Source organism: Aspergillus pseudonomiae (genome assembly GCF_009193645.1).
Source record: "Aspergillus pseudonomiae strain CBS 119388 unplaced genomic scaffold BDV37scaffold_85, whole genome shotgun sequence".
In the NCBI taxonomy this organism is placed as follows: domain Eukaryota; kingdom Fungi; phylum Ascomycota; class Eurotiomycetes; order Eurotiales; family Aspergillaceae; genus Aspergillus; species Aspergillus pseudonomiae.
The window spans coordinates 27,073-39,388 of NW_022476077.1; the positions used below are offsets into that span (position 1 = coordinate 27,073).

Sequence of the window (12,316 nt, forward strand, 5' to 3'; positions counted from 1 at the left end):
CGCAATATGGAAATTTCCAGATAGTCTCCAATGCTACCCCAGGGCCCCAGTGATACTCTCAAAGACGCCTGAATCAATTGGCGTGAACCCTTCGGGACAGCACAGCAAAAAAATCAAATCTAGGGTAACCGGGCAAGGGATTAACCCCCAATAGACACCAATAATGATATATTAGTTGTTACCTATCATTCCTCTAGAATGACGTTTCCTCCAGCATAAACATACATACATACATACATACTCCGATGGACACCTGGACTGGTTTACCCATCAAGGCGACAATCCTCCGGTTAGACATGAAATGATCTCCTACCAAGGTACCCCAGAAACAAGAATGTGAATCTTTTAGTAACTATTAATTTACCCGCTTTACCCCGAGGGAATGCGGAAGATCTCGCGGCAGGGTTGACACAGTTGACAGAGAGCTCAGCCAGCGAGAGTCACAGAAGACTGATGAGCCCCACCATTTCATTGGAAAGATTCGGGAGGACGAGGTCGAGAGCTTTTGCCGGGGAAGAGGGCGAGGATGGTACAAGAACTAGACCTTGCCAACTTTAATTGTTGACACCTATTTAATTCTCTCCTTCTTCTTTATTTACTTTTGATTTGTTTCCATTTCTCCAACACTAGTCTACTAACTCTGTCCTCTTCTGGTCATCTCCCATAGGTGAGTTTGGTTGTTTTGTTTCCACTGAGATCATGACCTCTTACCCCACCATCCCACTATTTTGCTACGGTAGCCATGACCCCTCCATGGCAAAGAGAGACGAGGACGAGAACAGATCAGAAAACTCGATGATCGTTCTATCGTGTCTCGCCGTCATACCACAATCGTGTTATCCTGATTGACATTTCCGTTTGAATACCGTTGTAACTGTTCCTGACTCTCGGTCAACTGAAATTGGATCTCCCCACCACTGCCTCTCCCTTGTACTCCGTCACTGAGCCATCCGATCATTCTTTTTGGGTCGTCGGTGAACACAACCCCCGCTGCTAGTCTCCTCCCAACACCGATCCAGCACTGTTTTGATTTTCCATTCCCTTCGTTTATATCTGTCGTCTTCCCTCCCTCCCTTTCTCTTTTCTTCCGTCCTCAAACCAAGTCGACTGACCAATTCCTCAGCTCGTCAACATGCCTATCTCCAAGATCCACGCCCGCTCTGTTTACGACTCCCGCGGTAACCCTACCGTTGAGGTGGACGTCGTCACCGAGACTGGTTTGCACCGTGCTATCGTTCCCTCTGGTGCTTCCACTGGTTAGTTGTCCCCACTAGTCTACGGAGCTTTCCATGTACTTCCTTGTCTTCTTTCTATCATGCTGACAATCGAATCATAGGCCAGCACGAGGCTCACGAGCTCCGTGACGGTGACAAGACCCACTGGGGTGGAAAGGGTATGTACTAGATGCTCCCCGAATGCTTGTCCGGTGCAACGGAGGCTGATCGTACCGACGGAGAACAGGTGTTCTCAAGGCTGTCGCCAATGTCAATGACACCATTGCCCCCGCCGTCATCAAGGAGAACCTCGATGTCAAGGACCAGTCCAAGGTCGACGAGTTCCTGAACAAGCTTGATGGAACTGCCAACAAGTCTAACCTCGGTGCTAACGCCATCCTCGGTGTCAGCTTGGCCATTGCCAAGGCTGGTGCCGCTGAGAAGGGTGTCCCTCTCTACGCTCACATCTCCGACCTCGCCGGTACCAAGAAGCCCTATGTGCTTCCTGTCCCCTTCCAGAACGTCCTGAACGGTGGCTCTCACGCTGGTGGCCGTCTGGCTTTCCAAGAGTTCATGATTGTTCCTTCGTAAGTACTCGGGTCCAGATCATGTACCTCATTCTTCGACAGCTATTCTAACTTGGCTGATAGCTCTGCCCCCTCTTTCTCCGAGGCTCTCCGCCAGGGTGCTGAGGTCTACCAGAAGCTCAAGGCTCTCGCCAAGAAGAAGTACGGCCAGTCTGCTGGCAATGTTGGTGACGAGGGTGGTGTTGCTCCCGATATCCAGACTGCTGAGGAGGCTCTTGACCTCATCACTGAGGCCATTGAGCAGGCCGGTTACACTGGCCAGATGAAGATTGCCATGGACGTTGCTTCCAGCGAATTCTACAAGGCTGATGTCAAGAAGTACGACCTTGACTTCAAGAACCCCGACAGCGACTCCTCCAAGTGGCTCACCTACGAGCAGCTGGCCGACCTCTACAAGACTCTTGCCAGCAAGTACCCCATTGTCAGCATTGAGGACCCCTTCGCTGAGGACGACTGGGAGGCCTGGAGCTACTTCTACAAGACTTCTGACTTCCAGATTGTTGGGTATGTAGTCCACTTCCTTCCAGTGTCATATTCGAAACATATTAACATGAACTCCACAGTGATGACTTGACCGTCACCAACCCCCTGCGTATCAAGAAGGCTATCGAGACCAAGGCTTGCAACGCTCTCCTGCTCAAGGTTAACCAGATCGGTACCCTTACCGAGTCCATCCAGGCTGCCAAGGACTCCTACGCCGACAACTGGGGTGTCATGGTTTCCCACCGTTCCGGTGAGACTGAGGATGTCACCATTGCCGATATCGCTGTTGGTCTCCGCTCTGGCCAGATCAAGACCGGTGCTCCTGCCCGTTCCGAGCGTCTGGCCAAGCTGAACCAGATCCTCCGTATCGAGGAGGAGCTTGGTGACAACGCCGTCTATGCTGGCGAAAAGTTCCGCACTTCTGTCAACCTGTAAATGAACCGTATGATTATATGACGCCCACCAACCAACCTTGCACATTATCGAAAGATGGTTGGACTCGGGACCGCACTGCATGCCCGGGTTCCCGCTACTTGCAGGCTCTACGAGCTGCACAAAGCACTACAGATGATATTCTCTTAAGATTTATGATGACGATTCGATTAGGCCAGATATAGTGGCAGTAATGCAATAAAAGTGCAATTCAAAAAAACAAATGAACATTAAAATAAAGAAATAAAAGGAAAGAAGAAGAAGAAGCCCCCGATGTAGACCATCACTAGTAGCCACAGTCTACCAACATAGATATGTATCTTATAGTGATGTTGATTCCTAACACTTGATGAATAGGCCTGAACTGTATCGGTACACGTGACCTTCTCTAGCCCCACCACCAGATTGTTTTATCGTGAAGTTATTGTGAAGGACTCGCCCACATCAAACTTGCCTTCGGGTTATTGATTCGCCCACCACGACCCTCTCGTTGAGATACACGGCACTTGCTCGCCCTGTTATCTAGTCATTAGAAGTTTGAAGCTTTTACCGCTTTATACATCCTTGACTTAGCCATGGCGCCCGAACGGTGGGGTAAGGATATCTGAAATTTGTGGACTTCCGCATACAGTCTGCTTTCTTTACAACGGCACTTTACTGACAGTTCCTACTTTTCTGTTGCAGACGATGAGGAGGACAGTGCTTCCCCTCCTCCTGTGGCTCCCCGTCGCAGGTTCGATGATGAGGAAGAAGAGGAGGTGGGTAAACTTTTCTCTTCTGCTATTTTACCCCACTATATATAGCACATATGACCATCGCTCGGAAACTCAATTTGCTAATTAACTGCAATTCCCCAACAGGTTCTCGACTCCTGGGACGCCGCCGAAGACTCCGAAGTAGAGCGGGAAAAGGCAGCCAAGGCGGCCGAAGCCAAAGCTAAGGCTGAGGCTGAGGCTGCGGCAAAGAAGAAGAGCAAGTCGCAGCGTATACAGGAGCACCAGGAGGAGCGCAAAAAGAAGGCCGAGGAGGAAGAGTCCGAGAGCGAGGATGAGGACGATTCCGACAAGAGAGCCCGTCTGCGCCGCGCCCAGAAGGATGCTGATCTCAAGCACGCCGAGGATCTGTTCGGTGATATCGACCTTAACCGGAACCGCGGAGCTCCCAAGGCTATCGTTATTAGTGACTCGGCCGACCCGACGCAGGCCGTCGATCTCTCTGCCATGCCTCTGTTCAAGCCTACTACTAAGGACCAGTTCGCTCGTTTGACTTCCACCCTTATCCCCCTCCTGACTCCCCATTCGAAGAAGCCTCACTATTCCCTGTGGGCGCAGGAGTTCGCTAAGCAGCTTGTCAAGGAGCTGAACAGTGCCGATGTCAAGAAGATCGCTAGTGCTATGACAACTATGAGCAACGAGAAGATGAGAGAGGAGCGCGCTGCTGACAAGGGTAGCAAGAAGACTAAGGCGGCCAAGACGAAGGTGTCACTGGTTACTTCCAGAGATAACAAGCTTGATGCTGATTATGATAATGGTGATGATGGATTGGGTGACGACGATTTCATGTGATTGATCATTTCATCTCATTTTATTATTTCCGTTTTATCTCATTTCTTTTTTTATTCCTTCTGTGCTCTCATAGTTGCCAGTTCCCTGTCAGTATGACATGATACCTGCCGACTCTTATACATCCGCCCTTAAGCAGTTCCTTCTCTTCTCTCTCTCCCTTGCCTCCTCATCTGGTAGTATATATTAATACGATAGAGACGTGCTTTACTAGCCCTGCCCTAGTATGTTTATTTATTTATTTTTTTGGTCATCTTGAGCGACACAAGTTAAAGATCGATAGAGGAAACTTTTCAAATACAGAAAACTCGGAAATCGTTCCTACCACGCGGGAGTTTGTGTATACTGCCAAGTTGTCGCTGAAGAAAAGCGTATTCAACTAGCTTGCACATAACAGCTGGCTGGTAGGCATTGAGCTCATACCTTGAAGCTTAGGTGTTTTACATGTTTTCCAGTAAGCAATTACTGGGCGGAACTTTACCAGCTTGAGGCATGTCTGAGAGAACAAGAACAAAGAGGGAGTCTATGAGAAGCAGGTTCAGACTATGTGATGAAAACGATCACTGTACCACAAGTGTGTATGGTATTTCTAACAATGATACCATCGAACTAAAAAGACGGGGTATGTTTCATCCTTCAGGGCGTCGACTCTATAAAGTCGCACGTCTTTGAGTAGAACGACTACTAAGTTTAAATTCAAATATTCGCGGGGCTTATGGGATGATGTACGAGAAAACAGTAGAGATAACGCGGGCAAGCAAGCACAGAAAAGAGAACAAAAAAAGGGGGGTGGAATAACACGTTGTATCTTGCTCTGGGGGTTGGGAATAGAAACAGTAAAAGAGAGATAAATTCCGCTCAGCCCCTTTTCTTCGCTCTCCAAATATCAAACTCCGCCGGCCGACCCACACGATCCCGAACAAGTAGAAGATACGTGCCGGTCCAAACCAGTCACGCAGCTAAAACAGACCATCGTAAACACTTCCAGGGAGAATCCGAACCCTCTCCAAATAGGCGCCGAGCGCACAACGCTGTTTTTGATACAAAAGAAAACGTCCAATTTGTCGCTTTAAGACTCAGGGGCGGCAGGCTTGGATTCCTCACCCTTGTCCTCGGTAGCAGGGGCAGACTCCTCTTCAGGCTTGTCTTCCTTGGAAGCACCCTCAGGCTCCTGGCCATCGGAAGAGGTCCAAAGAGTAAGGTTGTCACGCAGAAGCTGCATGATAAGAGTGCTGTCACGGTAGCTTTCCTCCGAGAGCGAGTCAAGCTCGGCGATGGCATCATCGAAAGCCTGCTTGGCAAGGTGGCAGGCACGATCGGGCGAGTTCAGGATTTCGTAGTAGAACACGGAGAAGTTCAATGCAAGACCCAAGCGGATGGGGTGAGTGGGAGTGAGGTCAGTCTGGGCAACGTCGGTGGCATTCTAGTCCAAATTGTAAGTAGGAGCTTCATCGAGAGAACAACCATCAGGCATACCTTGTAGGCCTCGTGAGCAGCAGTAGCGGCAACCTTGCGCTTGTTGCCAGAAGCAAACTCAGCGAGATAACGGTGGTAGTCGCCCTTCCTATTCATCGAATGTGATTAACCGCATCATTCATGGAGCGTTCCCAGAGCCAACGGGCTTACATCTTGTAGTAGAAAACCTTGGACTCGCCGGTCTCGGCCTTGGGGATGAGAGACTCGTCCAGAACGTCAAGAACATCCTGGCAGACCTTCTCCAGCTCGGTTTCGATCTTCTGGCGGTAGTCACGGATGATCGAGACGTGCTGCTCAGAACCCTTGGACTCCTCCTTCTGTTCAATGGAGGAGATGATACGCCAGGAAGCACGGCGGGTACCGACCACGTTCTTGTAGGCAACGGAGAGAAGGTTACGCTCATCGACGGTAAGTTCGCCTCCAATCTGATGCGGGGTCAGCAAAGCAAGAAAAGGGGTGTGGAGGAAGCGATCTCAGGGTGCAAAGCGGAATGGTTACATACGTTGGCGACTTCCTGTTAGATAATTAGCGGTCGCGTCTTAAATAACTGATACAACAAGTGTTTAGTAGGCTGCTACTCACCTTCATGTACGTGACCATCTCTGTAAAGATAGGGAATTAGTATACAGGGTACCGAGGTCCGGCCATTCATGGGATCTTACCATCGTAGCGCTCAGCCTGCTCGCAAAGGCGGGCGAGGAATGTCTTGCTGGAGAAAGGGGGTTAGTATCTCCGTTATCTGCTATTGATTGAGTCGGTCTGGACCCTTACTTCTCACGCTGTGAATGAAGAAATATTGTTAGTATTGATCTACTTTATTATAAAGACCATGTCAAAGACGATAGAGAGTTTCCAATAGTGAGATACATGCATCGGCACGTCCAGCCGCTATCGCAGCAGCACGAGGGTAGAAAACAATAGAAGAGGAGGGGTCAGGCTGGAACAACATACCTCAGAAGTCATGCTGGAAGATAGGGTACAGATAGGAGGATTACAAGACAGAGTACGGTGGTTGAAAGGAGTTGATAGGAGAAGAGAAAAGAGGTGTGGGGAAAGAAGAGGACAAAAAGACAACACAGATGGAATGGGGATGTGGAATTCACTAGAGGTTTGACAGATGCGATCCTCAAGCAACAGATGATGAACCGGTGAGGTGACGGCCTGCCAGCTTTAGCGAGAGGCGGGCGCGGCCTACTATTGTTTGTGATGTTTGGCCGGGGATGCCCCCAGGCGCCTGAGGCAAGCAGGGCCCAACAGGGACTGTTCTGCCTGAGGCATGAAAGACCCTCATCCTTATTGACTGGACTGTGCGATAGCGCATCCGCTTTGTATTATCCATCTAATGTATTAACTACCTGAAATGTGATGTCAGACCAGACAAATTTGGGTGTCCTAGCATGAGCTACTTCAATTCATTCCGCATTATAGCACCCTCCGCCTCTCCGGGATGAATGTGTATGTACCCGTTCATGAAGGCTTTGGCAACTATCAAAGTGAACCTCATGCGGGCTGCGCAAAGATCAATTGTTGAGACTGAAGCCTGTGCTGACTGCATCTGGCAATAAGTTTGACAGAAAAGAATTGATGATTGTTGGGCTGTGCCTATATGCCTTTTCAATCGTACATACATATAACACTTCTTCTAGGCATCTGAAGCTCGACATGCTGAGGCACAGAAGCAGCCCAGTTGGCAAGAGTAACCAACAGTGATAGATGAATAAGTATGCTGAAGAACGAGAAGAAAAGGGGGTGGCTAAAACGAAGTCCAATCTATGATATTCCGTGCGGTTGTCGTAGGTTGTGATTACCAACCTTTGAAAGGTGGCAGAAGTGATTTCTCCCCAGACGAGTCCCCTGAGATAGGTCAGAAAGGGACCTAGCAACGTAATATCACTCTACCATCCCCATAGCCATACACCGTACTCTGGAGTCTGCAGTGATTGACCATTTAGTATGCATATCGGAGTACTAGGCACTCTAGCCCAGGGCATGGGCCCCATCCACCCTCTTGGAGACATCCATGGATGGCTCCAGGGCCGAGCATGGGTCTTGGGGCAAGGCATCAACATTTCTGAATGTGGAGATCGGCCCGATTCAATACACGTATTTTACAACAGTATTGTACCGTACATGCATACATCCCTCGCCCTCCACACGTCTAGACTACTTCCACCATGAGATATTTCTAATATAATCTTGGGGTTTAGCGGGATAATGAGATTCGTACGAGTACCGACGAAATTTCCAGTATGTTGACTTTGCTGTTGAAAAGCGATGAGAAACAGGTTGACGCAACAAAGTAGCGGTCATGCTGGGTCATCCGCCATATGTGGTTATTTTACCGTTCAGCCCTGTAGGCTTATTTTGGTCCACTGTCAACCAGACAGTCTTTGCGGCGGCGAAACGGGACCAATGGATCCAAAGACCCATGGCAGCAGACCGCAAAAAGAACACGTTTGAATACAGGGACACCGATAAATTATTATCGACTCCAGGTACTTATCCACTCTCTCGGCTTCAAAACGCACGTCTTAACCCGGAGGCCAATTTCCAGGTTAATTCTTTCTCCCCCCCCCCCGGGTCATATCACCTTCGTTATAATTATCACAGTTATTATTATCCCGACTAAACGGTGTTGTTATCGATCAAGGCGGCAAAAACAGAGGTTGCCGATTTTCTTTTCTTTTCTCCGCAATACACTTCGGAGCACGGCTATCTTTCCCTCCCTTCTTCTAGATTCTTCCCGATAGTACCTTACCAGTACTCGTTTCGTTACCAATCATCCGGCCACTTGGCGTTCATGTCTTGATCTTTAGCATCTGCGAACTTTTCTCCAAACCTTTCTCCTCTCTTTTCCTCCTCCCCTTGCTCCCAACCCTAGTCAAACCCTTGACGGTTGTGGTTCATCATGGAGCATTCTTACCTCTATTCCCCAAAAGAGGTGCTGGAACACTTTAGTGTTTCAGAGCACTCGGGTCTATCGCAGGAACAGGCGTTGAAGGCCAGGGAAAAGCATGGAGCAAATGGTTAGTCACAAAGATCCAATGTTCGAATGAAAGCACAAACTGACTCAATCTCATCCTTCGTGTAGCGCTTGCGGAAGACCCTCCCACCCCCCTTTGGGAGCTCATCCTGGAACAATTCAAAGATCAACTGGTCCTCATTCTTCTAGGCTCGGCTGCGCTCTCTTTTGTCTTGGCTCTTTTTGAAGATGGGGACGATTGGACTGCCTTTGTTGACCCTGTTGTTGTGAGTCCTGAACATATTTAGTTCATTGCTTTGTTAGAAAAGCGCTGCTAACCTTTGCTACGACCATAGATCCTGACGATCCTGATCCTCAATTCTGTCGTTGGCGTGACGCAAGAAACCAGCGCGGAGAAAGCAATTGCTGCACTCCAGGAATATTCTGCGAATGAGGCTACTGTAGTTCGTGATGGGAAAACTCAGCGTATCAAGGCCGAAGACCTGGTTCCTGGAGACATAATCCATATCGCGGTTGGAGATCGTGTGCCGGCCGACTGCAGATTGATTGCAGTCCATAGCAACAGTTTCCGGGTCGACCAAGCTATCTTGACGGGCGAGAGTGAGAGCGTTGGCAAAGATACTCGCGCCATTCGCGATAAGCAGGCTGTCAAGCAAGATCAGACCAACATCCTCTTCTCGGGTACCACAGTGGTCAATGGGCACGCTACAGCCTTGGTTGTTTTAACCGGCGGATCAACTGCCATCGGTGATATCCATGATAGCATCACGTCTCAGATCTCGGAGCCAACACCATTGAAGCAGAAAATTAACGATTTCGGTGACATGCTTGCCAAAGTGATCACAGTCATCTGTATTCTGGTGTGGGTAATCAACATCGAGCACTTTAACGACCCGTCACACGGCGGCTGGACCAAGGGAGCTATTTATTACCTCAAGATTGCGGTTTCTCTTGGTGTGGCTGCCATTCCCGAAGGCTTGGCTGTTGTAATCACTACTTGTCTTGCTCTCGGTACTCGTAAGATGGCCAACAAAAACGCGGTGGTTCGGTCGCTTCCTTCTGTGGAAACCTTAGGAAGTTGCAGCGTTATCTGCTCAGACAAGACTGGTACTCTGACTACTAATCAAATGAGTGTGAACAAGGTCGTCTACCTGGACAAGACTGGCAACAGTGTTCAAGAGATTGATGTCGAAGGCACAACCTTTGCACCGGAGGGCAATCTTTCCCAAAATGGCAAGGCCTTGCAAAATCCCGCGGTTAATTCCTCCACTATTCGACAGATGGCCGAGGTCATGGCTATTTGTAACAGTGCGAATATCTCTCACGATGCCAAGAGTGGTGTCTACTCCTGTATCGGCGAGCCGACCGAGGGAGCCTTACGCGTCCTGGTTGAGAAGATTGGAACTGACGATGCCGCTACCAATGCCAAAATATCCCAGCTCCCTACATCTCAGAGACTCCGTGCTTCGAGTGCCTATTATGAGAGTCGCTTGCCGCTGAAGGCAACTTATGAGTTTTCTCGCGATCGAAAGAGTATGTCTGTCCTCGTTGGCACTGAGAAGAAACAAAGTCTTTTGGTTAAGGGTGCTCCTGAATCCATCCTTGAGCGATGCACCCATGTTCTCCTGGGATCTGATGGGCCCCGTGTACCTATTACTAAAGAGCACGCCAATCTGCTCTCTGCTGAAGTTGTTGAATATGGTAACCGTGGCCTTCGTGTGATGGCTTTGGCCCGTGTTGATGATGTGGGAGCCAACCCCCTCCTGCGCAACGCCCAGACTTCCGATGATTACGCTCAATTGGAACGGAACATGACCCTCATTGGCCTTGCCGCCATGCTTGACCCCCCGCGCCTCGAGGTTGCTGATTCCATCAAAAAGTGTCTTGCCGCTGGTATTCGGGTGATCGTTATCACCGGTGATAACCGAAACACTGCTGAGGCCGTCTGCCGCCAGATTGGTGTCTTCGCTGAAGATGAAGACCTCGCCGGTAAGAGTTTTACTGGTAGGGAGTTCGATGACCTTTCTGATAGTGAAAAGCTCGAGGCTGTTAAGACGGCCTCGCTTTTCTCTCGGACCGAGCCCAGCCACAAGTCTAAGTTGGTCGATCTCCTTCAGTCTCTGGGCCATGTGGTCGCGATGACTGGTGATGGAGTCAATGATGCGCCTGCCCTGAAAAAATCTGATATTGGTGTAGCTATGGGTACCGGTACCGATGTGGCTAAGCTGGCTGCCGACATGGTGCTGGCAGATGACAACTTTGCTACCATCACTGTTGCTGTCGAGGAAGGAAGATCTATCTACAGCAACACTCAGCAGTTCATCCGGTATCTTATCTCCTCTAACATTGGAGAAGTGGTATCGATCTTCTTGACGGCGGCTTTGGGTATGCCTGAAGCGCTGGTACCCGTGCAGTTGTTGTGGGTTAACTTGGTCACCGACGGTTTGCCTGCGACTGCTCTGTCATTCAACCCACCTGATCATGATGTGATGAGACGCCCCCCTCGTAAGCGTGATGAGCCCCTTGTTGGTGGCTGGCTACTATTCAGATATCTGGTTATCGGTACATACGTCGGTGCTGCCACCGTCTTTGGCTACGTTTGGTGGTTCCTTTACAACCCCGAAGGGCCCCAGATTTCGTTCTGGCAACTGGTAAGCTCAACAACAACCCTTAAAACTCTCCCTTGTACGCATTATCCTGTACTGACCCCGTCTGCAGTCTCATTTCCACAAGTGCTCCGCACAGTTCCCCGAAATTGGTTGTGAGATGTTTACGAACGACATGTCTCGTTCTGCTTCTACGGTTTCATTGTCCATCCTGGTGGTAATCGAGATGCTGAACGCTATGAATGCCCTGTCGTCTAGCGAGTCCCTGTTGACCTTCGCTCTCTGGAACAACATGATGTTGGTCTACGCTATCATTCTCTCGATGACATTGCACTTTGCCATCTTGTACATTCCATTTTTGCAGGGGTTGTTTTCAATTCTGCCGCTAAACTGGGTGGAGTGGAAGGCAGTCTTGGCCATTAGTGCTCCCGTTATGTAAGTCTCGTTTACCTTATTGTGGGTTCTGACTAGCTAATAAGTTACAAGATTTATTGATGAGGCACTTAAATTCGTCGAGCGTCAGATGTACACTACAACCTCGAAGGGTACAGGTCAGCAGAATGGAGCTGCGTCCAAGCCTAAGAGGGCATAGATGTTGCAGGATGGTAGGTGGAGTGGGTGGCACGATAGACATAGATATCGACCCATTGGAGTCGTTGATTTCAATTTTTCTTTCTTTTCTTGGACACTCATGACATGTATGAAACGTGTTAGATGTTCTCCGCGGTAGAGAGCAATGAAGAAATGAATTAGCCAGGATTATCGAAGCTCCGGCCTATGGGTTGTCAGACCATTTTTCTCGTGTTGCAAAGAATAAGATTTTTTTTTTTCTCAACTCTCAGATTCACCGTCTTAATTATCTCCCGCAAAAACAGAACCTTTTAGTGACAGCACTGAGTCACGTTACATTTCCCGTCCGTGACTTGATTCTCGAATTCTTCGATGAATGTAGACGGAATACTACCTTCCTACA

General features: G+C 49.2%; 4 protein-coding genes across 4 annotated transcripts; 3 read left to right on the forward strand and 1 right to left on the reverse strand.

Annotated features, from left to right (window-relative positions):
• Positions 1-1,132: 1,132 nt before the first annotated feature.
• Positions 1,133-2,719, forward strand: aspf22 (enolase acuN; the record flags this gene model as incomplete). Its single annotated transcript, XM_032085295.1, has 5 exons — positions 1,133-1,256; positions 1,337-1,393; positions 1,462-1,801; positions 1,865-2,305; positions 2,365-2,719. 5 exons carry the CDS (start codon positions 1,133-1,135, stop codon positions 2,717-2,719), a joined length of 1,317 nt encoding a protein of 438 aa, XP_031937343.1.
• Positions 2,720-3,291: 572 nt separating this feature from the next.
• Positions 3,292-4,281, forward strand: BDV37DRAFT_286997 (eukaryotic translation initiation factor 3 subunit J; the record flags this gene model as incomplete). Its single annotated transcript, XM_032088034.1, has 3 exons — positions 3,292-3,310; positions 3,401-3,474; positions 3,577-4,281. The coding sequence occupies 3 exons, from the start codon at positions 3,292-3,294 to the stop codon at positions 4,279-4,281; spliced, it is 798 nt and encodes a 265-aa protein (XP_031937344.1).
• A 1,066-nt stretch (positions 4,282-5,347) lies between these two features.
• Positions 5,348-6,717, reverse strand: BDV37DRAFT_286998 (14-3-3 adaptor artA-like protein; the record flags this gene model as incomplete). The annotated part of the gene is made up of 8 exons (XM_032088035.1): positions 5,348-5,701; positions 5,755-5,842; positions 5,905-6,179; positions 6,257-6,268; positions 6,337-6,356; positions 6,417-6,463; positions 6,526-6,533; positions 6,706-6,717. The coding sequence occupies 8 exons, from the start codon at positions 6,715-6,717 to the stop codon at positions 5,348-5,350; spliced, it is 816 nt and encodes a 271-aa protein (XP_031937345.1).
• Positions 6,718-8,523: 1,806 nt separating this feature from the next.
• On the forward strand, positions 8,524-12,088 carry BDV37DRAFT_214718 (calcium-transporting ATPase). Its single transcript, XM_032080066.1, has 5 exons — positions 8,524-8,780; positions 8,846-9,003; positions 9,073-11,388; positions 11,456-11,778; positions 11,830-12,088. The coding sequence occupies exons 1-5, from the start codon at positions 8,663-8,665 to the stop codon at positions 11,933-11,935; spliced, it is 3,021 nt and encodes a 1,006-aa protein (XP_031937346.1). The 5' UTR covers positions 8,524-8,662; the 3' UTR covers positions 11,936-12,088.
• Positions 12,089-12,316: the final 228 nt, after the last annotated feature.